The sequence below is a fragment of the Medicago truncatula genome, chromosome 8 (genome assembly GCF_003473485.1).
Source record: "Medicago truncatula cultivar Jemalong A17 chromosome 8, MtrunA17r5.0-ANR, whole genome shotgun sequence".
Lineage (NCBI taxonomy): Eukaryota > Viridiplantae > Streptophyta > Magnoliopsida > Fabales > Fabaceae > Medicago > Medicago truncatula.
Window position 1 is genome coordinate 31,638,450 of NC_053049.1, and position 25,376 is coordinate 31,663,825.

Genomic DNA, 25,376 nt, shown 5'->3' on the forward strand with positions numbered 1-25,376 from the left:
TAAGAAAATAATCTAACTGTCATATGATTGAAATAAAACTATAAATAAGTGAAATATCAGAGAGAAAATAACGGATCTCATTTGGAAGGATGAACATTACCTATATATATATTTTAATATGATAAAAATTAGACTTAAATCTTTAAATGCAGGTGGCATTTAGGGTGGGTGAGGGAAAGAGTTTCCTATGATGGAAAAGGCTGGTTTTTAAGGACAGCTGGAGGTTGTCACCTGTTGAGTCCAAACAAAAAAGAAAAACTCTAGCTTTTATATTTTAATATTGTCTATCCTTTTACTGATTCACCACCCCTTTTATCATGACAGCATAAACTACTTTTACTAACAATTTATTTTTAATATACACCATCTTATTTTGTATCAGAATTCTTTTCTAACTCAAACATAAAACTGTAAGTTTGGTGAAGTTCTTCATAGGAAAACCCAGCAAAGCCAAAAAACCAAATACTCTCCTACTATTGTTTAAGGAAAGATTCTTTGAAAACATCAATTTTTCTTTCACTTGCTGAGAGAATTTTGACAATGGCTGTTAGAGAATTTCCTTCAAATTTGTTCAACCACACCCATCAGATCTAGAACAGCTATTGTTTTTAGTCAAAGAAATGTAAAGTTTTTCACAATATGTACAATTTACCCACTTAATATGTACAGTTAAAAAAGGTTATGGTTCTATTGATGTGGTGATTTTCTACATCTGTACATTTTCTTGTTGTTGTTTTTTAGATCTGAACTTTTAGTAAGAAAAATTGGTGGAGATGATGAAGATTCCATTGTAGAACACATGAAGATGAATAATTAATTTTTAATTAAAATTATGTTAAAATAAGTTGACATATCTCAATAATCTGAGTTTTTTTTTTTTTTTTGGGACAAATCTTAGAAAGAAGAAGAAAAATTACAAGGGTGATGGTGAGCGGTCAAAACACAGTAAAGGAAGAAGAGGAAGCATGTTTTCTGTGTGAATACAATATTCATTTGATATTTAAATAAGTAAAAAGGGTAATTTAATTAGTTAAGGCAATTAAATTTTCTCACCAAAAAAGTAATTGAATTTAATTAGTCAGAGAATGATTTCCTTTTTCAAAAGAAGAACACCGTACCAAAAAAGTGAACAACAAGTTGCCAGTGTTTAATCTTACCCGTTGAATATTTTTATTATTATATCAATGGTTCAAATTTAACTTTCCCATAATGGGAAAATACTCTCCTTTCCTAGGCTAAATGCCACCTTAAATGCAATCATTCTAAAATATATTTTAGCAAACCTGAGTTTTGACAAGGACAGAGGAATTGGATTTGGTTGAAACTTGAGACAATTTTTCTTCCAAAAATTGTAAATATCTCACCAGTCAAAACTCTAATAAGTTTCAAACTTTTGAATGTGGTCAGAGTTTCGTGCTAACGTGTTATGAAATTAATCCAAAATATTGCAATATATTGTAAAGTATATAAGAATAGAGAAAAAGGAATAAAGAAAGAACATGAGAGTATATTGCATTACTTCACAAGTGTGTTTTTTACATTACAATATATGTCCTATTTATAGGACACAAATGAGCAAATGGATGATCAAACGAATTAAGGACCACAAACCATATATTTACTAATGGGGATTATAGGAAGGTGGAAGATCAAGAATGGACATCCACCAACTTTATTATTCATAACAGAAATTTCCTTGTAAATGGAGGAGATGGATTATGGAGTATGTTATTTCTACAGCATCAGTGTCTCTTCTTGTTAATGGTAGTCCTACTGAGAAATTTCAGATGTATCAATATAATATTATTAGTAACACAACATTATAATTTTATTATTTGGATATCCCAAAACTGATCCAAATTTAAGCGCATTAAATTTGACTAGATCTCATCAAACTTTTTAAATTAATCATTCAAAATCAAATCGGACCGTACATAATTTATCTTTGCATCAAAAGAGTTTTTATTTAAAAACCAATTCGAGACGAACCGTGAACAACCCTAGGCTTAATATTTCCCATTTATAGTTTAGTTTTATATTTTTGTCTAATAAACTAGTATAATTTCTAAATTTATTCAATATATTATATTTAAAATTTATTTATCTAATTTATTGTATAGATTTTTTATTAAAATATTATCATGATACTGTATTTTTATAAACATGATCGTGCCTAGAAATATATCTTTCTGTTGTTAACTTTTATAAATATTTTTATTTGACTTCAAAACAACAAAAATTATTTAGGATTTATATATGTATAATATATCATATATAATAACAATTTTTTTTAGGGATATTAACAAATGTGATGTATAGGAATAATTTAAATCCGTAAAGTAACAAATGTGATGTATAGGAATAACTTAAATCCGTACAATATCTAGAATATAGAGCATGTTTTTTATTTTTATTTTGTATAGAATTATAGTATTTCATAAGCCGTATTTTTAAGTGTCATCGTGAGCTCAACTCAGTTGGTAAGGACAATGCGTAATATATGCAAGGTATGAGGTTCAAATCCTGACCACCACAAAAAAAAAAAGATGTGTTCTTAAGTTATATCGATTTTTTTCTTCAAAAAAAAAAAACTCATACCGGATTCAAATGTTAATAATATCTAGTATTTTACTAACTAAAAAAAGATCAAGTATTTACAACAACAAAAAATATATATTTTTTTGAATTTTATAAGATATGTTCGTATGGAGCATGTTTTAAATGACCTTGTAATTTGATTCAATTATTTTAGTTATCCAATATCAGAGACTAATACCCTGAATGATATTCTAAAAAATTATATCAGTGTTATAGATATTTTTAAAATAAATAATTTTGTTTTATCTAATAGATACTATTTGAAATTATAATCATATGTTATCTTTCCTTCAGAAACAAAAATAAAAAATAAAAAATCATATGTTAGTTTTATTTGTATAAATAAGTGACTTACCTTACACTCAAACCCATATTATATACACACTTTGTTTGTCAACAAAACTTGTTCTCTTTGATTTTTGGAGTTTTTTTTTAACAATCATTGACAACGATGAATGCGTATGGATATTTTCACATTTGCTTTGAATATGAAAACACCTTCACGAGGGCAAGCACATTGGGTAGACATGAAAGGATTGATATGATACACCCAATAACATGTCTGCTATGTTTAGAAGTATTTCCAGATGCTCCACAATATCTTTCACATATGGACTATGCTCATTCGGGATAGTTTAGTGAAAAATTTGTTAGGTTTAACTATTTTAAGTTTTTTTTTTTTATCTTTTGAGGAGGTTTTGGTTGATATCCCCCTCCTCTTTATTTTGTAGCTCCCATTGTTTTATTATTTTTTGAGGTAGCACTACCTTAGATGTTCCTTCTCTTCACAAAAATAAAATAAAATAATACCTATATGAGTAACCATAAAGTAAAAATATATAATCCACAGACAAGAAGACCAAACCGTTTTCAACGTTTACTCTCCTAGCATATTTGTAACTCAAGAAGACTGTGACATCCACGAGATTAGTCGTCGTAAAGAGTTGATTGAAATAATTTTTCAAGAAGAACTAAAAAAGAATGGTTGATGTATGCACAAGTTCTATTCACAAAATTAGATAACTTTTATTTATTAAAGTTTATGACTTTATATCCTTTTTTTTTTTTGAAAGAGAGATTCTATATTCTTATTTCTAAGAATTTATATGATTTATAGTTTGCAGGCAGATTTTTATTCAGACCGTTGTGGTATGCCTCGTTATAGGTTTCCTCTTGTAACTTTTCCCCCTCTTTTTTAATAATATTGTGAGTTTGACGATAGAGGATGGGGGTTCATCGGGGTTCCAACCTACTTGGGATGTTGATGTTTCCCCTTGATGCCTGTCCATACTCCTGATTTAGTGAGAGAGAAAAATCGGACCGTACATAATTTATCTTTGCATTAGATGAGTTTTTCTTTCAAAACCAATCCAAGAAGAACCGTGAACAACCCTAGGCTTAATATTTCCAATTTATAGTTTAGTATTAAATTCTTGTCTAATAAACTAGTATAATTTCTAAATTTATCTATATATTATATTTAAAATTTATTTATCTAATTTTCTTGTATATATTTTTTATTAAAATATTATCATGATACTGTATTTTTATAAATATGATCATGCCTAGAAATATATCTTTCTATTGTTAATTTTTATAAATATTTATTTTTGAATTCAAATCAACAAAAATTATTTACGATTTATATATGTATAATATATCATATATAATAACAATTTTTTTAGGGATATTAACAAATGTGATGTATAGGAATAATTTAAAGCCGTACAATATCTAGAATTATATATGCGCATCTGGAATTGGCTAGCTCATACATTGTATACACCTTTACACTTTCAATCTTTGGAAGATTTATGGAAGTTGAGTAATAGGTTTTCCAACAAAAAATGTAAGGTGGTAATCAATGCAACCCTAGTTTTTACTATAAACTCTATTTGGTATGCTAGAAACCAAATTAGATTAATCAATGCAACCCTAGTTTTTACTATAAACTCTATTTGGTACGCTAGAAACCAAATTAGATTTAATGATAGAAAGATTCCTTGGAAAAGTTCTATATCCTCCATAGTTTCAAACATAGTTTTAAAATTCGGATCGGACCGATCGGTCTGACCGGTCGAACTGTGAACCGAGGACGTGACCGATTCAGTCTGCTTATTGGATCGGACATGCAGTTGAACCGGTCAAAACTGATATGATTCGTTAAAAACCGGTGACTCGATCGGTTAGGTGAACCGGATCGGATCACTAAAGAAAAAATAGAAAAACTAAAGAAAAAAAAAATCATAAAACAGAGCGACGAAAGGAAAGAAGATAATGGAAAAAAAAAATCACATAACAGAGAAATACAGCCACAGAAGGGGAGAAATAAAGAAGGCAAGAACGAACATGATTGGAATGGAATTAATCAACTCGTGATTACCATGAGGAAAATTTTAGATTTGGGCTCTGTTTGGTAAAAATAGCGGATAGATAGCTTATAGCTGATAGCTGATGACTGATAGCTTATAGTTTATAGCTGATGACTGCTAACTAATAAGTTAGTTGAAGTGTTTGGTAAAACTAGCGGTTCAACTAGCTGATAAATGTAAAATGACATAAAAGGGTATTCTTAATTCATAATAAAATTTATATCAATTTATATTCAAATATTTAGAATTTTGTAATTTAAATTACTTTTTTAAGTTATTTAAATTTATTAATCTAATATACCTTTTATATTATAAATTAAATTTTACATTTATTTTCATTTAAGTGTTTTTACTTTATAAAACAATTAAATGTATTATTAGCAAGGTAAGTGCTAAATAGACGTAAAACAATTTTTTTATAGGTATATTTAGTTCAAAATCAAGGTGATATATTTTCATTGAATAACAAAACGAATATAACAAGTAAACAATAGATGAAGTAAAATTCCTTACATAAGAAAAATAAAAACATAGTGAATTGGTATATAGTGATTGCACATGCATTAACGAGGCATATTTGTTTTTTAAGGTTATAAACATATTTATTATACTAATGTGTTATTCCAAATTATAAGAGTAGTAATAAATTATAATGGGTAAAATTGGATTTTAGATAAAATAATAAGGGTAAAAATGGAAGAAAAGATGAGAAGCTATAAGCTGTAAGCTCAAACGCTACTTGGAATAGCTTCTTAAAAATAACATATAAGCTCGTGAAATAAGCTATAAGCTCGTAGTAAAAAACCGTTACTAAACAGAGCTTTTCTTATCAAACGAGTTTATAAGCTATAAGCTATAAGCTCATTTAGTGAGCTTACCAAACAGACCCCATATATGCTTTTTTATTTTAGATCTACTTGTTTGGATGGATGTAAATTTTGACTTGGAGAGAATAGAAGATGAAGGCAAGGGAGGAGGCGGCACTATACAGGTCCGCAACATAAAAAAAAATAGGTTATGTTTCAACTTTATTTGACATTAAGACCTAGCAGATTTTTTTATCGTAAAAGTAAACATTGGGAACTATCTTTGTACAATTATTGTTACCTTACCTCTTCAATTTTGCTTAAAGGCTTTTATTTTTAAATAGGCTTAAATATATCTTTCCTCCCTGCAAATATAGGCCATCTGAATTTTCGTCTCTGAAGTTACTAATCCTTCCAATCTATCCCTGCAAATATTAATCATTTGACTTTTGGTCCTAATTAGATTTTTTTCCTGAGGTGGGTTGCCATTAGCGACGTGGTGCCCATGTGGCAAGTGATGATTGAGCGAGGTGTTTGCTTAAATAGGTCTTTCATCCCTGCAAATATAGGTCATTTGAATTTTCGTCCCTAAAGTTACTAATCAGATGTAATTAGGACTAAAAGTCAAATGATTAATATTTGCAGGGGCAGATTGGAAGGATTAGTAACTTCAGAGATAAAAATTCAAATGGTCTATATTTGCAGGGACGAAAGACCTATTTAAACCTTTTAAATATTATATTGTACACCTTTCTTAAGAAAAGTATTAATTTCTTTTGTAATGACTGAGTTATACGATCGAGTCATTCGGTTTAATCCGGTTCCATCATGCGGTTCAACCAGTGACCCAATTGTTCAACCAATAACTCAGTGATCCAATAACCTAACCGAGTCAATGACCGGTCCGAATTTTAAAACTATATCTAAAACGAACACAATGAAATAATGTAAAGAACAACACACAAAACTCATCAAACCATACAACCAATGAGAAAGAAGCCCCACACGACAATTGATTGAAGCCCCACATAACCATACAAGTTGAAGGTGGTGACACAAATAAAACCCCATCACCAAAAATAGGAAGAAAAGCATCTCGGAGATACAACCAATCCATACCGCCTCGCACAATTATTACGAGGGGTCAAATATTAAAAAGAAATAAAATATATTTTAAAAACTAATATATTAAACTTAATCAATAAGTAAAATAAATTTATAATAATTTTTACTTATATTTAATGAACCGACAACGAAGAAAATAAAAGTTAAACAATAGTTAGTTATAAAAGTTGAGCTTTATAGAGTTGTAAGAACTTAAATTTATCCATAATTGACACCAAACTAAATATACTATCAATATTTGTGCAATATCATCTCTTTTTAAACCAACAAAATTGTTTGGAGTAGGCAAATAATATATTAATGGAGTAGCTACATATAAACCTATACCAATTTTCAAGTTTTTCTTAGGCTTTTGGGGTAGCCAATGCTACCCCATAACTATGAAGGGAATTGCCCCTGCATGCCGCGATGACAGAGGTCTCTGCAGTGACATAACATAATGAATCACCAAAAGCTAACACCGTTTCATTTTCGTTTGAGAATTTGTTGGACACATGATATAAAAATTAAATTCTAGTTTATTTTATTTAAAAAAATATATTAGCATGTAGTTTTAAAAATTGTACATCACCCATAGAATTTCCCCCATAAATTATAGAGCGTGGTTTAACATTTTTGTTTCGTCCCATTTTTTTACGAGAGTAAAAAGGAAAGGAGAGAATTCAAAAAAATGGCGGGAACAGTTGCAGTGAGATCAACAACAACAAACTCACTGAGTGACGAGTGGGAAATTTCCTTCGCAAGATTCATTCCTTTTCCACATTCTTCCATCACTTCTTCTTCATCCTCCGATCTTCACCCTCTCCCTGTTCGCCTCCGTAACCGTCCTCCACGTGGCACATGGATCTCCTCCTCCACCTCCGCTTTCCTCCGTTTCTCCTCCGATCTCAACTTCTCCGATGTCGTCCTCACCGTTGCATTCAACGCCAAACTCCTTGTAACTCCGATAACTTTTCCTTTTTCGATTTCGTTTCTGTTTTCGCTATTACGTAATCCATGCAACTGAATTTTGATTATCGGAAGTGACGAAGCTTGATTCAGTGTTTTCGGAGTGTTTGTATATTTTTTGTGTGTATTGGATCGGAAGTGATTTTGTTGAGGAAAACGTTTTTACTGAATTGAATTGTGAAATTCTGTTGCGTGATATTTGACAGGAAGATCACTATGTTCCGAAGCTGAATTTTAGTGTTTTCGAAGTTTTTTTTATATGATTTGAATCAGAAGTGATTATGTTGAGGAGAACGTTATTTTGGGAATTTGAATTGTGATATTTGTTGTGCAGGAAGAACACTATGTTTCGAAGCTGAATTTCTCGTGGCCTCAAGTATCGTGTGATCCTGGATTTCCTGCTAGGGGAATTAGAACTGTGCTTGTTAGTTACAGAGATTCTCGAGGCCAGGTCAGATTTTTTTTTTACTACATGATTATTTTGCTTAAGATGTTGTTAATTGATATATTCAAAGTGATTTACACCGATTAAATAATCAGATTAGTTCGTAAATTAGTTCTTGATGTACATTTCATTAATTTGGCCGTAATTGCAATTACATTACCGTTGAGGGACTTCTAAAACCTAGTTGCAACAATTGGGATTGTAGACTGCAATTTTGAACTAAAATGTTAGGACTGATTTAACTGAAGGAGTTCTATTGCGTTCGAGCAACTCATATTTTTGAAGGATCAACTTATATTTACTAGATTTTAATGTGACTTGAAAAGTTAGTCCATTGAATTCGTTCTTTTGAGTACTTTTTTGTAGTGGATTTCATAGCAATGTTAGGTAATTGCCTTTCTAACTTTATCTGTTCATGTATATGATTTTAGAAATAAATTTGTTCCTAACACCTTATCGCTATTCCATCGTGATTTGTAACAATACAGTGTTGATTTGTCGTTTGTTAATGTTGAATGAACATAATAACAGTGTCGCTAGGGTAAGACATGGTTAATTTATTAAGTGAACAATAAATCTAGTCGCACACAGACACTGCCTTATTCAGACATATTATGATAATTGTGATGCTACTTTTCTTTTTGGCAGATTCAAAAGTTTGCTATGAGGTTTCCATCAATCTATGAAACACAATCATTCATCAGTGCTTTGAAGGTAAAAGATGCTTAACATACTAAAATAAATCACAACTAAAATAGAACCAGCGGTTGCACTTGCACTTATAAAACCATAGTCTTTGCTTGTTGATTTTTTCTGATTGTGTTCCTTCCCAGGAGATCCTGAAAGATGACAAGGAGCCGGAACCTTTAAATATTGACTTTGGTTCAGAAATTTCGTCTCAGTCAGAATTTATGTCAACAAACAAGCACTCTTACAGGTATAAAAAAGTTGTCATTGGTTAGATTTTGTTGGAGTAATGGGAGGATGTGAATATGATATATTGACCATTTATTTAATTGTCATTCAGTTTCTATTTTTTATACACTACCATTCACTGACCTGTTTTCTGTTTTCATCCTTTGTCTTTTCCTCCTACTCTTATGCGGAGTAAATATAGCTTCTCAGTACCGGATCCGACTCTTCAAAAGTAAGTAATACCAACCATTTATGAACAAATCAATAGTAGATATTTATATACATATACATAACAAATCAAGAGTGTATTGGATTATCAATAATTGATTTTCCCACTATAGTGGAGGAGCCAAATCCCTCATTACCTATATTGAAGTATCAGTTAACTTAATTGTGATGAAGCTTTGACACATATACTGAGCCTTGCTGTGTTTGTGCTTGTAGACCTTCTGAGGAACTGAGCTTTATGATTCCGGCTGCTAGTAGACCTTCTCAGGAACTGAGTTTTATGACTCCTGCTGACACTTACATTCCACAAATGCCAATATGTATGACAAATGAAGGAGTGCAACCTTCAGGGTTAGGAAGCCAAAACAAGGAAACAGCTCCTGTTCACAACTTTGAAAACATCCTTCCAGCTTTGCCACCCAGTTTTGCCTCATTCCTGATGGATTGCTCTGGTCTCAATCATGGTTGGTGAACTTTTTTGCTTTAAACTATTTGTTCTGGTTTCTATCACATCATATTTCATCTGAATACAATAATATATTGCAGCTCAACCAACTGTTACAGAGGAGAATGATCTCAAGTCCCAAATAGCGGTACATATTTTGGTTTTCACATTTTGCTTAGATGTTATGTTACTATCTGATGCTTTGATCACCACATGTCATTGATATGATGCTCATTGTGATATATAAGCTTTCTCTAAGTTATGAATATTTGAGAAGTACATCTTCTTAACTGATTATTTGTTACTTCTGATATTCTTTTCCTTTGATGCAGAAATACATGGAAGATTCTTCCTTCCAAGGTAGCACTCCCTCTTTCTTATTTCTTCTCTCTCTTACATTGATTAAACATGTCGCGCCATTTTATATATTTAGTTCTTGTCTTTTTTTCTCTTCAATTCTAGAGTGGAACATGAATGAAAAATTCTGAATCTTCTTTGGCTTGAATATAAAGTTTTGATATATCATGTACTTTTTATGTTCCTTAAATGTGTATAAAAGTTGTTAAGCACGCTTCTGATGCATTGCTTGTGCTATATCCATTTTTTGGTTAATATTGTATGGTGATGGTTTACTTAAATTTGAAGTCCAAAATACTAATGTACCATTTTCATGTTGTTAGATATGCTGGTCAAGGTGGAGAAAGTTATCAGCGAAATTGGGGGTGATATGTCCCTCTAGTAGTCCAGGGCATTGGAAATGACACACCGAGCAACTTAGCATCTCTTCATGCTTGGCTTTCTCTTGATTCTTCAATTCTCTAACAATCGGTTCAATCAATGGATAAACTTAGTCTTTGCTTCTTTTGTTGTTTCAGCACATTACAAAATTACAATGCCAAGAGCAATGCCAAAATTATCAAATGGTTTCTGTTTACAAAATCTTTTTGTTAATACAGCGATCTCATAAATTTTTCAATTCAATCCGGTACAAAATTCTTTGCATTGAACTTTTTTCCACTTGTTACCAAATGATATGGAGCATAGTCCAAGTTATTCTCATCTCAACTAAAGTCTAAAAAATAATGGTAAGTTTACCTAGGTTCCTAAAAATTTGCTTTAGATTAGTTGTGTGAAATGGCAAGTGAGGATGTTAAGATAAATGAAAAAGCTTAAACCATCCAATGATCGATGCCACTTTTCTCCGGTCGTGATCTGCCATCGTTCACCACTAGTCCACTACACACACTGGAGTATATTAGGGAGCAAAGAATGACATTTGAAACTGCAAAAAAGGCAAAAATATAGGGTAGAAGCGAACTAAGTTGTAAACTTATTCTCCTGCAAACAGGACTATAGGTTGAAGACAACCTATTTGTTTTTTTTTTGAAGGAAAAAGACAACCTATTTGTTAATGACCAGTTGGGTTGTCCCATTGAACAACCATCAATTTTCAGTTCAAAATATTATTAAAATTAGAAGGCCATGTCTAATATCACAAAAAATAAGGATTGGTCTAAATTTGAGTTTGAGTTATTATATTTTTTCCCCTCATATGTCCACTCCATTAAAGATAATCATATATTCAAGCTGTTGTGCATTAAACGTGAGTATCTCTCTCAACTAGGGTTACTTACAATCACTTGTAGCTTGTTTTCTTTCTATAAACTCTAAGTCTCATAAGAAACCCCTCTTGCGGTATTCACCATGTATGTTTGGGAATAATAGCCACTATGACTCATTAAGCCATCAAACGAGGTTTGACGTTCTCTAGACCGAGTCTAGCGTAGCTAACCATTAGACGTGGGAGGAAGCTAGCAGTTAGGGTATTACACAGTGAGAGAGAGGAGCAAGCAATTTGATGGTGGAGTATGACCAAGTGGAAGACTTAATAACTATTTATAATAAGAAAAATAATATTTTTAATTGAAAAATATAAAGGAGATTGATATTTCCATAGACAATTGTAACTGTTAAATTATTAATTTAGTGTCACATTATTTCATTTACAAATTGATACGAGTTTCCCATGATTACATGGATGAGATGATAAGAGATCTCTTCCAACTTCACTAGAGGTCTTGGGTTCGAATCCAGCTCTGACAATACAACAATGATAAATATCTTGAGTGTAAGATTTTCCATCAATTGCGATCCTACATGGCTCGACGGATTAGACTTTGTAGTTTCACGTCGAGGATACCCAACTTACACAAAAAAAATTTGATAAGTCAATGAACACTTACTGCATTTTGTCATGATTCATGCATCCTGTGGGGCATGCTTTTCATTTGTGTCACAAACATGCATTTTATGATGCGTTTATTATTTTTTTCCTTTTTTAATGACTAATTATATATTTACAAATATCGGTTTTTAAATTTAATGCACACTTTTCTTTTAATGCGATTTGTGGTAACTCTTAATATTATTGTATTATTATTTCTATGAATAGAGTTTTTTTTTTATCTTCTTTTTCAAACATTAGATTAATATGTTAGTCGTCTAAGATCCATCTTTTCTTTAAATTTATCTTCTTTCATCGGAAAGATGTGGTGTTGGGACACTTTTTGGCAGGAACCACCTCTATGCAATTACACACGTGGCGTCCAGGTCAGCTTTGACTTAGTCAAAATTGATCAGGGGGTCAAAACTGCAAAAGGGACAATACTTAGGGGTCAACTTTGTATTTTATTTTGTTAGAGGACCATAATCGCAACTTCTTAAAATATAGGGGGCCAAAACTGTTATTAAACCTAAATTTAATCTTTAAAGTAATGAATATAACGACTATCTAATGACACATTAAATGTCTATGTAACTCTCAACATGGACACCATATGATTGCCAAATGATTTTGGGGGATAAATATTGTGCTCTAGCCATAAAAAAGTTCAGCCAAAATCCATAATCCTTGTAACTAAAACACCTAATCGTCTTTCTCAGACTTTTTGAAAAAAGCACATGCAGAGCTAAAATGCTCAAAGTGATTCTCTATTCAAGATTTAATAGAATAATTCTAGGAGCTATAATAATGTCCAAATGCAAAGATTACATTACAGAGAGTATGTTTAAAAAAAAAAAAAGATTACAAAGAGTATTTTTTATACTAGGACTAACATAACTAGACTACCATCATTAGTATGATTGCAATAAAATATAACAATGATTAATAACTCTATTTCATATAATCCGAGACATATAACAATTTTAAGGAACAAATTCTCCTTACATTAATCCACCTTACATTAATGATGATTGGGTCTAGTGGAAAAACTTAATGAATTAAGATAATGCCTATAAGGATATTTTGTTTTTGTTTTTAAAGAAGTTAAAGTTACTCATCAAAATTAGTATTGACTATTGAGTATAATATTTAGGCTTAATTGCACTTTTGACCCCTATCTTTTCAAAAGTTGCGATTTTGACTTAATTTTCATCTTCACTTTTGTTCCTTTTTAAAGTAAACTCATATCTAGAATTCATAGTTTTTAATAAAATTTTGCAGAAAAAATTATAATATTATAAGAACTTCTCCAAAAAAAAAAAAAGAATTTTTTAACAAAATATGAATTTAATATGAATTTTTATATTTTTGACGGTTAAAAATTCATATTTAATTTATGTTTTGTTAAAAAAATTCTAATTTTTTTTGGAAAGGATTTTAACAATATTCTACACATTTCTGTACAATTTCATCAAAAAATACAAAAATGAACTCAAAAATAGGGACCAAAAATAGTGATTGAAAATTTTACAAGGACTAAAAGTTGAAGGAAAATTTTAAAGGGACTAAACTGAAAAGTTGATATATTTATAGGGATCAAAAACATATTTAACTTTTTTTATTTATTTATTTTTTATTTTTTTTTTCTTCAGGAAATAGCAGGGACTTACTTTATCCCTTTTCTTTTTAACTAAATTGATTCTTTTTCCTTTCCTTCCTTTTTAACCAAATAGATTCTTGCAGATTAGATATTAAAATTGAAAAAAACACGCGAAATGTTTCTTTTCTTCTATGTTAATTTCTGAGTGTTGCAAACGGCATCGTTTGGTCAGAATTCGCAGTCGTACATTCAAGTCTCAACCCACCTCAGCACGAATCTAACATCAATCTGAACACTGCAAAACCAGAAACTGAAATAACGAACATGATTCACCTTGAAACATTGCTTACTGAAACCTTTTCCCAATTCTTCTTCTGATCCGATCCTGATCCATTTTCGATCCGATCCGATCCGATCTAAGCTCGGAATCACTTCCAATGTCAGGCGCAGCCTCTGCTCTCTTCCTTCTCGATATCAAAGGCCGCGTTCTCATTTGGCGCGATTATCGTGGCGATGTCTCTGCTGTTGAAGCTGAACGCTTCTTCACCAAGCTCATCGAGAAAGAGGTTCATTCCACACCTTAATTCTCATTTCTTTCTTCAATTTTGCAATGATTTCATTTTCACAAAAAATGTTGATTTTGAGCTGATAATGGTTAAAATTTGAATGGAGAGATTTTTTATTTCTGTTTTGTGAACTCTGTAGCTAGCACTTACACATGTGAATCGATTTTGACATTGACGCATATGATTACATTGAATTATGTCATTTTCTCAAATTATTACGGTGTAAGTTTGCGTCAGTGTTCGGTGATTTCATCTAGAATGGAGAATTTTGATTAATGTTTAATGAACTCTGTAGAACCGACACCTCTGATCTAAGGCGTGTCTGGTGTTTGACACATGTCTCAGTGTCCGGCAACGAGGACAACAATGACATTTGTGATTACGCTGAATTATGCCATTTTTTCTAATTATTATCAGTGTCGACTATTGGTGTCCGTGTTATGGCTGGTGTTCGTGTCCTATGATTTTGTTTTCATGAAAATATTAACTTTTAGTCGAATCTGTTTTAATAGCTATGAAGCACTGACATGAACAGTAGATACAAACACGTTGTCACTGGTAGTAATATGAGGAACATGAATTAATTGAAAGCAATTATATGTGTTTGTGTAAGACACTGGATATGCCTAGTCGGTGCTGCATAGGTTCATAATGGTGGAATTTGAATGGAGAAATTTGCAATTGCGGTTTTGGAGTTTTTTCAGTGTTATGTTTTTGGGAAGATGAATGAAGTTTATTTTGAAATTGTGTGCAGGGAGATCAACAGTCTCAGGATCCAGTTGTATATGATAATGGTGTAAGCTACATGTTTGTACAGCATAGCAATGTTTACCTCATGACAGCAACTAGACAAAACTGCAATGCAGCTAGTCTCCTTTTCTTCCTACATCGAATCGTTGATGTAAGCACTATTGCTAGTTTTTGTTTTGAATCGTTTGAATTGAAAAATTGTATATTAGTTTGCTGGTTTATGCAATAATTAATGATTGATTGGTATGTGATTGAGGCAGGTTTTCAAGCATTATTTTGAGGAATTGGAAGAGGAATCTCTTAGGGATAACTTTGTTGTTGTGGTAAAGTGTTTGTTTATCTATGAACTTAGTTCTTTATTAATTGCGTTAATTTGTTTGAGTAAAACGCTGAATTCTTTTGTCCTTGGCAGTATGAATTACTTGATGAAATAATGGACTTTGGTTACCCCCAATATACCGAGGCGAAGATACTTAGTGAATTTATCAAGACAGATGCTTATAGAATGGAAGTTACACAGAGACCTCCCATGGCTGTAACAAATGCTGTATCTTGGCGTAGTGAAGGGCTAAACTACAAGAAAAATGAGGTGGCCATTATAAACATGAAGATGGATCATTTAGATATGTGATTTTATGGTCCAAGCCACTAACTAATGGATTTTGTTTTCAGGTTTTCTTGGATGTGGTGGAGAGTGTTAACATACTTGTCAATAGCAATGGGCAAATAATTAGGTCTGATGTTGTTGGGGCACTGAAGATGAGAACATATTTGAGGTTTGCTTTTATACTTTCTATGAGAACTGTTGAATTTCATGCTATTGAGATTTGCTACTAGTTATTTGGGTTTAGTAATATGACTTGCATACGGTTTTTGTTGGGGAGATATGTCCGAAATAATTTTGGTACTCAATTTCAAGGACGTGTTTGAGCAGGGATTAGATACTCAAAATCCTTGAAGCCTCATGATCTCTTTTTGAGCTTACTACATTATACAAAGTTAAGTAATTAAAACAACTTAAACACAACCACATAGAATCATTGGGAAAGTGTTCCTAAGGTCCAAAGAAAAGCGATTTCCCATTATTCTACTTGACTTGAAGGTGTTGTTGAAATAGCTCACACACGGGAAGTTAGGTTTCATAATTTCCAGTAGGGTGTTTGGAAGGGTTTATTTGTAGTTTATTTGGAGTTCTCATGACAGAAATAGACGTGTAATTGTTTCAAAGTACATATGAAAACAACTTATAACATTCCTATAAATTTTTCTAAGCTTTTTTTTGTAAGTTCCTTAGAATAGCTTCTAAAAACAGCTTATAGGGACTTCACCCGTCTTCTAAACTTCTAAACACAAGTGCCCTAAGGGCACTTGTTAGCATTTCCCTTACAATTAACACCCAATTAATTCCTTCATTTCATCCCCCAGCTTGAATTCTATTATATATATTTTCCTCTACTTTCCATTTTTTTTTATGAGACTTTTGAGGGGAATTGGCTGCATAATGCTCTGCAATATTTGGCGGGTTTACAAGCTGGTTTTCTTGACAATAGGGATGGGATTTTTGTATGGAACTGCCAGCATAAAGGTCCCTGAAGTACTTTATAATTTACAGTGCTGGAGCTAGGGACTTAAGATAGTAACATTCTGGTGGGATTGTTATCGATTTGTCCAAGTTATTCTACTTGTGGATAAGGGGAATGTGAGCTAATTTTCCCTAGTTTCTTCTAATAAAATACAGATTTGTATAATATGGAGTCTTGGATATGTTTTGTTAGAATATAAGTATGGTAAAAAAGTGAAGGCTTGGCTGTTATGTGTATAAATAGATATATGAAGAATGGATTAGGCTTGGCTGTTATGTGTATAAATTGTTCTAACACAACAAAATATCATAGTAAAAATAAATATATTTGATCAACTGAAGATTTAAGCATGGTTATACAAATCATCCTTAAATCATATTAGAAATATATTTTTCGAACAAAAATGGTTATTATAGAAGGGGGAAAGTGGTGTAGAAGACTAAAATGACACCCTCTAGCAGTTGAAACAAGCACACCAGCAAAGAATTACAATAAGAAACGTGAGAGAGAGAATGCCAGAATTTGACATCCCACGGCCAGAGTTGAAACACATTCGATAAAGTAGCACTAGTCTAGCAAAGTCAAACCTGTACCGAAATGAGAGGGATAATGTATTTAAAACCACAGTAGTTTTTCCTCAAAATTGACACACCCACACATACGGCAGCATACTTGGCCAACTAAAAGTAAAACAAACAGTTGCTACAATGGTATGCACAGTACGCACACCATACATCTACCAGCCCTCAATACCTACCTGCCTGCTACCGGTACTTCACTGTTTTAGTTGGGTCTTGGATGTGTTTTGTAAGAATGTAAGTATGGTAAAAGGGTAAAGGCTCAAGGTTCACCATTGGTGTAAGCCTATACTGTTATGGAAATCCTCTAGGGCCCATTGTGTTCTCACTGAAGACAACACTTATGTTTTGTTTTGAAGTATCTATTAATCTAAGAAACTTCTGGGATTGAGTAAACTTAAATGTTTCATCCATGTCTTGTGTAAATACAGTGGCATGCCAGAGTGTAAACTTGGCTTAAATGACAGAATATTACTAGAGGCACAAGGTAGAGCGACCAAGGGAAAAGCGATCGACTTGGAGGACATCAAATTTCATCAGTATGTATGCTTGATTTTCTTCTTATATTAACAAAGTTAGTTGTACATTTTAATATACTCTCTACAAAGCATGTTTATGAGTTTATCTCTATTCCTGAATCTTTATTCTATTTCTCAATTTGTGTTGATGCTTGATGAAGGTGCGTGCGATTGGCCCGATTTGAGAATGATCGAACAATTTCCTTTATCCCACCTGATGGGTCATTTGATTTGATGACATACAGACTCAGCACACAGGTTGGTTTCCTCTAGACATGAAACGTTCTGTTTGAGTGGTTGTGACATACAAATATATTTTGAGAGCCATTGTTGATCATATGATATTTATTTCCAGGTTAAGCCTTTATTTTGGGTGGAAGCACAAGTTGAAAAGCATTCAAAAAGTCGGATTGAGATTACGGTAAAAGCTAGGAGTCAATTTAAGGAACGTAGGTACTAATATGGCCTTTTTTTACATATATGTTCACGTTTCCCCTGTTTTCCATCATGGAAGATACAACTACTTACCTTGAATTTACGGATTGACTTGTTTGATCAAGATTTTAGACCACCCCGTATGTATTTATTTCTCCATCTATTAATTAATATAATTTAATTTTACAGCACTGCTACAAATGTTGAGATTGAGTTACCTGTGCCTGCTGATGCAACCACTCCAAATGTGCGGACATCAATGGGATCTGCAGCATATGCACCTGAGAAAGATGCATTAATCTGGAAAATAAGATCTTTTCCTGGAGGCAAGGTATTAATTGACTTGGAAATGGTGTTTCTTTTCCATGGATAACACCTATGATTGATACTCACGTCGATTGTGAAATAACGAATTTGGTTCTCTTGTTTAATACCATCAGGAGTACATGTTAAGGGCAGAGTTTCGTCTTCCCAGCATAACAGACGAGGAAGCAGCTCCCGAGAGAAAAGCTCCTATACGTTTAAAGTTTGAGATACCATATTTTACTGTGTCCGGAATACAGGTATTTCTTAATGTACCCGTGATTTTTCTTATTTTCTGAATATCTGTTATTCCCATTTCTAGTATTATGTATCTTTCATGGCTTCCTGCTTTATTTGTCTGTTGGTGTCTCACATGTCATTTTCATGTTTTCCATGGGGCTGAAAATATTTTGTACTTCAAATTTGTTTTCACACTTTTGTTTATATCCAGTTCACTGAGTGTTAATAGATAGTAAATTCTTAAATTGGAAGATAAATACTGATGGTAAAAAAACATGACATCATAATTGGATTAGAAACTAATATACATAATTTTACGCCTTTCCGTGATCACCAGTTTTGTGCACTAGTAATATGAATTTTACAAGGCTTACTAAATGAAGCTTCAATATCCACATCATATAATGTTAGAATCACTGTTGACCACACATATTGTATTATCCTTTGTCAGTTAAGGAGCCTTTGATTTATTTAATCAAAATGCTAATCAAACATTATATTATTTTGATTTATAGGTAAGATATTTGAAGATTATTGAGAAAAGCGGGTATCAGGCTCTTCCATGGGTGAGATACATAACAATGGCTGGAGAGTATGAGTTAAGGCTTATTTGAGTTTTGTACGTTGTTTGGCGTTCAAAATTTGCCAAGTAAACTGTACCATTCAATGATCAATGACTGAAGCAGGTGGTCTCCGCAGTCTTAAGTGGAATTTATTAGAATATATTTGGGCAACAACAGATGGTAAGTTGCTCATTGTCTCGAAAGTGACTGTCAACTAATATTCATGAGTTGAGTGTTGGCCTGAACTCTTAGAACTCCCTTCGGTCAATTGTGTGTTGATTTATATATTTGTAGACCCCCTTTTCTTTGTAATCAGAATGTCCATCTTTGCCGGTTGATGTCAAATTGTAATTTGATTTACATTTTTAAGAGAACCAGTGGTTTTTGATTTTGGAAGGAGACAGATTATAGGAAGAAAATTGATTGTGATACAGCCCATGTACGAAGAACCAAATGTAAACTTATGTTTAATTGTGCATTTACAAAGTTTTACGCATAATCTGCAGAAAATCCTAGTTGCGATCCCTTTGTGTTTATAAGGTTAGAGTTTAACATGAAGATAAGTTTCATAGATTTTGGATATCAGTAACAATGAAGATTTATGAGAAAATGCAAGGCCATAAAGGAAAATGAAAGAAAATGAACAACAAGGGAAAAGAGTATCTCTTTCACTGAAATCAATGTTACATGTTGAGGACTCTAATATTTATAAGCTTAAATATTATACGACAAGCTAAGCGTTCTGTTATTGTTAACGGAAAACTAACAAACTTCTAACGTGTACTTGTATATTTGTTGACAGAACGATTGATTTCTTGTGATTACATATAATAACATAGCTGTAACTATCTGTTTTACAATTTTCAAATCACCCAAAGATATCTTAAATTGCAACTTAGACAGACATTTAGTTAGAAATTATAATCTGAAGCAAGAACAGGTTTGACGGTACGTGAGTTGTTCTGAACATTCTTCTTGTTGAAAACAAGTCTAACTCTTTAAATTATGTAGGGTTGACATATAATAAGACAATTGAACTTGATTGACCGGGAGCTGTAAGTGAAGCTTATGAGTTGTAAAAATTTCTAAACAGGGTTGCTATAATCATGATAATCATAATTTCTAAAAGCAGAAGCTGAACAACTTAAGCATACATATATAAGAAATAAGAACAATATATAATCTTGAAACACAGGATCTACTAACGATGGATTACTAAGGATGTCACGTGCCTGACTAATAAGGGCCTTATGATAAGGTTCTTATAATTGGAATCATAGCCTTTACCAGCAGGAGTAACTCACGCTTTACATTTTTCAGTGTGAGTTAATTCACGCTAGTACTTTTAAAATCGGTTCAATCACTTTTTAAGTCGGATCAACTGATCTTAAAAGTGACAGCGTAAGTTAACTTACGCTGAAAAATACCGAACATAAGTTAACTTATAAATGAATAAACAATTTTAAAAAGCAAAAGAGCAATCTTCATAAGTTGAACCAACAAAATTTGATCCAACTACGTATATTGTAGTGACATGACAATCAAACATGACATTTTGCTTCCTAGCACTATCGTGTCACAAATTTAATTTCGTAGGACTATGAAAGATGAGCTGAAATCTCTATTTAATGAACATATTCATTTATAAAAAGATATAAAAAAAGAATAAAATATTTTAAATTCTTTGTCTATCATAGTCACTTATATACTGTGTCCATCTCTCTTCAAGTGAAATAGAAATATTCATTAAAATGGAAAGCATCTCAATCTTTAATACTCATTACGTGTTATATCTAAATATTGACGGTGCGGATAGCAAATTCCTAACTCATTTTGGACATTGAGAAGAACCACCCCACAGCCCAATAATTTCCTCTTCCGCTTTTGATTCTTTCCAGAAAATTAGGTTTCGCTTTCTTCATCACTACACTGAACACTTTTGAATCTCCAGTAACACTCATCACTAAGAAACAAGAACTCCAAAAATGTCTGTGATGCAACGTTACGGTAAATGCAAAAGCGTTGTGAAACGATCCAAAAAGTACTTAGACGAAGCGCTTTACTTGAAACTCTTCAAAGACGGTGGTTCTGAACTCAATGTTCGTCAACAGCTTAATCAGTTCATTAAGAGTGGGAAGCGCGTTTATAAATGGGAAGTTGGCGATACGCTTAAGAAGCTGAGACAACGGAAATTATATCAACCTGCTCTTAAGGTATTTTTACATTTAAGCGCTTTTTCTAGGTTGTTATTATTTTCAATTTCGATTATTTCATTTTCTGAAAATTAAGATTATATATTGGCTTCGATTTAGAATGTAGTTGTTTTTGTCACTACGTGTTTTTTCTGGATGTGAAACTGAGTTAAAAGGATAGTGTTGTTATTCATTTAGGTTCTGTTGGGATAAACAGATTATTTGCAGCTTATAGCATAAGTGCGTTTAGCATGATATGCGCTGTTGTATATGATTATGTAAACTATTTCTATAGAAAAAGATAAAATGAAGTTAAATTGTTTTTGTATATGCTATAAGTTATTTTCATAAACTATTTTGGAGAATTTATGAAAGTAGGTTAAAAAAGCTTATGAAAAATGTCATACGCTGTTTTAATAAGTTCTCTCAGACAGTATCACAGAACTTATGCATGTACATAAGCTCAAATTAGCCAATCTAGAAGGGCCCTTAGTGAGTTGTAGTTTATGAATTATAGATGTAGACGCGTCGAATTCTTATGATAAGAATTTGGAGCACTTATTTTCGAACAACATTAAGCTATATCTATATGTTTCTTAGGCACTGTGTAGAAAAATAGTTTAATGAAATGCTTATTGCATATACACTTAACATATAAGGGTTTTTGTATACGATATTTCTATTACAAAATATTGAAAAAGTTAAATTATTTAAATGTTAGCTATAAGCTGTTTTCATAGGTATTCTGAAAAGCTTATGAAACTAAGTTGAAAATAATTGATGGATATGTCAGAAGCGATTTATATAAGCTCTCTCAAACATGCTCATAAATGCTTATGTTAGTCGATAGGATAAAATAAGTCGATCCAAAACCCACTAGGGTTGGCCTGGTGGTGTGGGCTTGGTACCTTGGGGTGTGCTCCTCTCAAGGTGTCAGGTTCGATTCTTCCAGAAGCCAATTTGGGTGCACAAATTTGGCTTCCTCCAAAAAAAAAAAAAACTCTACCCAAATTAGTGTTTTCTAGGCTGTTGTTATTTTCAATTATTTCATTTTCTTCAAAATAAGATGATATATTAGCTTGGGTTTGGAATAGAGTTATTTTTATCATGGAATCATAAAACGAGGTTTTGAAGTGTTAGTGTCAACCTTTGTTAGGCGAGGTAAAGGTAAACTTTGTTTTTCTTCATAATTTAGCAGCCTTTGGTTCTGCTTGGTTATTAATATAAGGTGGTGGGTGTCTTCGTTCCTTTTGCAATTGGTTTTGTGCTATTGTGGATTGCTTTTAGTGTGGTTATAGGTGGATTTTTGCCTGTGTTAAGGAGGTTTGATAGTCCCTGCTGTGTGGTTGTCCGTTTTTTTTTGGCCTTTTGTGGTTTCTGATTTGGCAGCTTTGTAGCTTGAGTGTGAGACTCTTGGTTATTTTTCTTGGGGTCTAGTAGTTTGATTTTGTGGGTAGTCTTAAGCCCTTTTTCCCCTGCCAGTGCAGTGGAGTTTATTTGTTTCGCTCTAACTCAAGTACGCCTTGTATTTGGGTGTCGTTTTATAAAATTTTGCCATGTAAAAAAACTAATTGATGTGTTCTTGTGATGTGTTCTTGCGTTGTTTTTGATTTAGTTGAATGCAGTTATTTTTATTATTGAACCATATAATGAATTTTTGAAGTATTGGTTTCAACTTTTGTATTTAATTGAAGTGTTCTTCTGTTGTTATTGATTGTGTGCTGTACTTTATGAATTATGAATGTGGATGCTTCAAATGCAGTGGTTTATAAAGGAGTGTGATGGTAAACTTATGATAAGAATTGTGAACACTTATTTTGAAACAAAATAAAATTATATCTATATGTTTTTTTTTTTGACAGATTATATCTATATGTTTCTTAGTATTAGTTCCTTCCTATTTAAATAATACATTTTGCTGTATGTTGATGTTGTTGACTACGTGGTCATGTCTGGAACAAAACCATGTAGCACAAGGTTTAGACATTATAGGTAGCAGACTCTGCATTCCATAATTTATATTCATGGAAAATGCTCTTTTTCTTGTGTTGCAGCTATCAGAGACAATGGCTAAGAGGAATATGATAAAGACCGTCAGTGACCAAGCTATACATATTGATTTGGTTGCAAAAGCTAGAGGTATTGTTGCTGCTGAAAAATATTTTGTTGATCTCCCCGAGTCTAAGAAAAATCATCTGTGCTATGGTGCACTTCTCAACTGCTACTGCAAGGAGTTGATGACTGATAAAGCTGAAGGTGTCGTTGAAAAAATGAAGGATCTTGACTTTCCTTTGAGTTCACTGTCTTATAATAGTCTTATGACTCTCTATACTAAAGTAGGTCAACCAGAAAAGATTCCGTCCATCATTCAAGAAATGAAGAGTAGCAATATCATGCCGGATTCTTACACATATAATGTATGGATGAGAGCTCTTGCTGCAGTTAATGATATTTCTGGTGTTGAGAGGGTTATTGATGAGATGAAGAGGGACGGTCGAGTCACTGGAGATTGGACAACGTATAGCAACCTTGCGTCTATTTATGTTGATGCTAACTTGTTTGAGAAGGCTGAAGGTGCACTCAAGGAATTGGAAAAGAGGAATGGTTACAAAGATCTTTCTGCTTACCAGTTTCTAATTACATTGTATGGGAAAATAGGCAAAGTATACGAGGTTTATAGGGTCTGGCGTTCTCTTAGGTTGGCATTTCCTAAAACTGCAAACATAAGCTATCTGAATATGATTCAGGTTTTGGTTAACTTGAAAGATCTCCCGGGAGCAGAAAAGTGTTTCCGTGAGTGGGAATCAAGCTGCACTACTTATGATATTCGAGTTGCAAATGTATTGATAGGGACATATGCAAAATTAGATATGCTGGAGAAGGCTGAAGAACTAAAGGAGCGTGCTCGGAGGAGGGGGGCCAAGCCTAATGCAAAAACTTGGGAAATATTTTTGGATCACCATTTGCGGAATGCAGACTTTAAGTTGGCGGTGGATTGTTTATCCGAAGCAATCTCAATTGGTAGAGGGAATGGTGAAAAGTGGGTTCCATCATCTGAGACAATAGGTATTATGATGAAGCACTACGAGCAAGAGAAGGATGTTGATGGTGCAGAAGAATTCATCGAAATCTTGAAGAAATCCATGGAATCTGTTGGGGAAGAGGTGTTTGAATCATTGATTAGAACTTATGCTGCTGCTGGTAGGACAAGTGCTGCTATGAAACGACGATTGAAGATGGAAAATGTGAACGTGAATGAAGATGCCCAGAAGTTGCTTGAGGCTATATCCGAGGAGTGATTCATGTAAATTGAGATGCTGTGTTCTTTCCTCACATTCTGTGTTGCAATAAAAATTTGGTATTTCAATTTAAACATTTTGAAGTGGCGCATGCCGTATATGGTTTTCAATATAAGAGGTGGACAGTAGAAGTCACCCATCTCCTTTTGAAGGAATGTCTACACCAACCATTATATGGTTTCTCAGTATAATCTTTACTCCTTGATTTGTCTTTCTTATTATCCATGCAACCTCATGATTCTTTTTTGTGGCATGTGCTTGTTGTAGGCTTTAGCTTTAAGCCAATATACTTCATCTAGAAATGACATATGATGACTCTATTTTTTGATTTCTGATGCAATTGCTGGTGACTTACCCATCTTAGAATTTTAAATATCAAAGCATTAAGTCATTTAAACGTATCTTCTTGAGTTAATTTCTTGCAGAACAGATTTTCTTGAGTTAAATTCTTTAAAAATTAATACATTGCCAAGGTAACATATGATGCACTGCAGTATACACTATTAATTTGGGGTCTCAATTTTGGAAATTTCACTAGATAGGAAGGTAAATAATATTCAGCAATACACATTAGAAGCATTGGAATTCTATTTATAATCAGTGCTTCGGCTTTTGTAATTTCCAACACTATTTGAAGAGGGAA

The 25,376-nt window shown here is 32.6% G+C and overlaps 3 protein-coding genes across 3 annotated transcripts; all 3 read left to right on the forward strand.

Annotated features, from left to right (window-relative positions):
- Positions 1-7,548: 7,548 nt before the first annotated feature.
- LOC25501455 (protein POOR HOMOLOGOUS SYNAPSIS 1) lies at positions 7,549-10,783 on the forward strand. Its single transcript, XM_013590693.3, has 9 exons — positions 7,549-7,838; positions 8,184-8,300; positions 8,943-9,008; positions 9,128-9,231; positions 9,412-9,441; positions 9,654-9,901; positions 9,984-10,030; positions 10,215-10,242; positions 10,563-10,783. Exons 1-9 carry the CDS (start codon positions 7,572-7,574, stop codon positions 10,619-10,621), a joined length of 966 nt encoding a protein of 321 aa, XP_013446147.1. The 5' UTR covers positions 7,549-7,571; the 3' UTR covers positions 10,622-10,783.
- Positions 10,784-13,853: 3,070 nt separating this feature from the next.
- LOC25501456 (AP-1 complex subunit mu-2) lies at positions 13,854-19,752 on the forward strand. Its single transcript, XM_013590694.3, has 11 exons — positions 13,854-14,272; positions 15,027-15,173; positions 15,283-15,345; positions 15,435-15,611; positions 15,695-15,798; positions 17,615-17,722; positions 17,863-17,959; positions 18,057-18,154; positions 18,326-18,467; positions 18,577-18,699; positions 19,195-19,752. The coding sequence occupies exons 1-11, from the start codon at positions 14,144-14,146 to the stop codon at positions 19,291-19,293; spliced, it is 1,287 nt and encodes a 428-aa protein (XP_013446148.1). The 5' UTR covers positions 13,854-14,143; the 3' UTR covers positions 19,294-19,752.
- Positions 19,753-21,075: 1,323 nt separating this feature from the next.
- LOC25501457 (pentatricopeptide repeat-containing protein At1g60770) lies at positions 21,076-25,106 on the forward strand. The gene is made up of 2 exons (XM_013590695.3): positions 21,076-21,455; positions 23,489-25,106. The coding sequence occupies exons 1-2, from the start codon at positions 21,228-21,230 to the stop codon at positions 24,731-24,733; spliced, it is 1,473 nt and encodes a 490-aa protein (XP_013446149.1). The 5' UTR covers positions 21,076-21,227; the 3' UTR covers positions 24,734-25,106.
- Positions 25,107-25,376: the final 270 nt, after the last annotated feature.

Coding starts and splice junctions, on each gene's coding strand:
- LOC25501455 (XM_013590693.3), top strand. CDS start 7,572: ATGGCGGGAACAGTTGCAGTGAGATCAACAACAACAAACTCACTGAGT. Junction 9,009..9,127: donor CATTCATCAGTGCTTTGAAG/GTAAAAGATGCT, acceptor GTTCCTTCCCAG/GAGATCCTGAAAGATGACAA. Junction 9,902..9,983: donor TTGCTCTGGTCTCAATCATG/GTTGGTGAACTT, acceptor AATATATTGCAG/CTCAACCAACTGTTACAGAG.
- LOC25501456 (XM_013590694.3), top strand. CDS start 14,144: ATGTCAGGCGCAGCCTCTGCTCTCTTCCTTCTCGATATCAAAGGCCGC. Junction 17,960..18,056: donor CATACAGACTCAGCACACAG/GTTGGTTTCCTC, acceptor ATTTATTTCCAG/GTTAAGCCTTTATTTTGGGT. Junction 18,700..19,194: donor TTACTGTGTCCGGAATACAG/GTATTTCTTAAT, acceptor TTTGATTTATAG/GTAAGATATTTGAAGATTAT.
- LOC25501457 (XM_013590695.3), top strand. CDS start 21,228: ATGTCTGTGATGCAACGTTACGGTAAATGCAAAAGCGTTGTGAAACGA. Junction 21,456..23,488: donor TATATCAACCTGCTCTTAAG/GTATTTTTACAT, acceptor CTTGTGTTGCAG/CTATCAGAGACAATGGCTAA.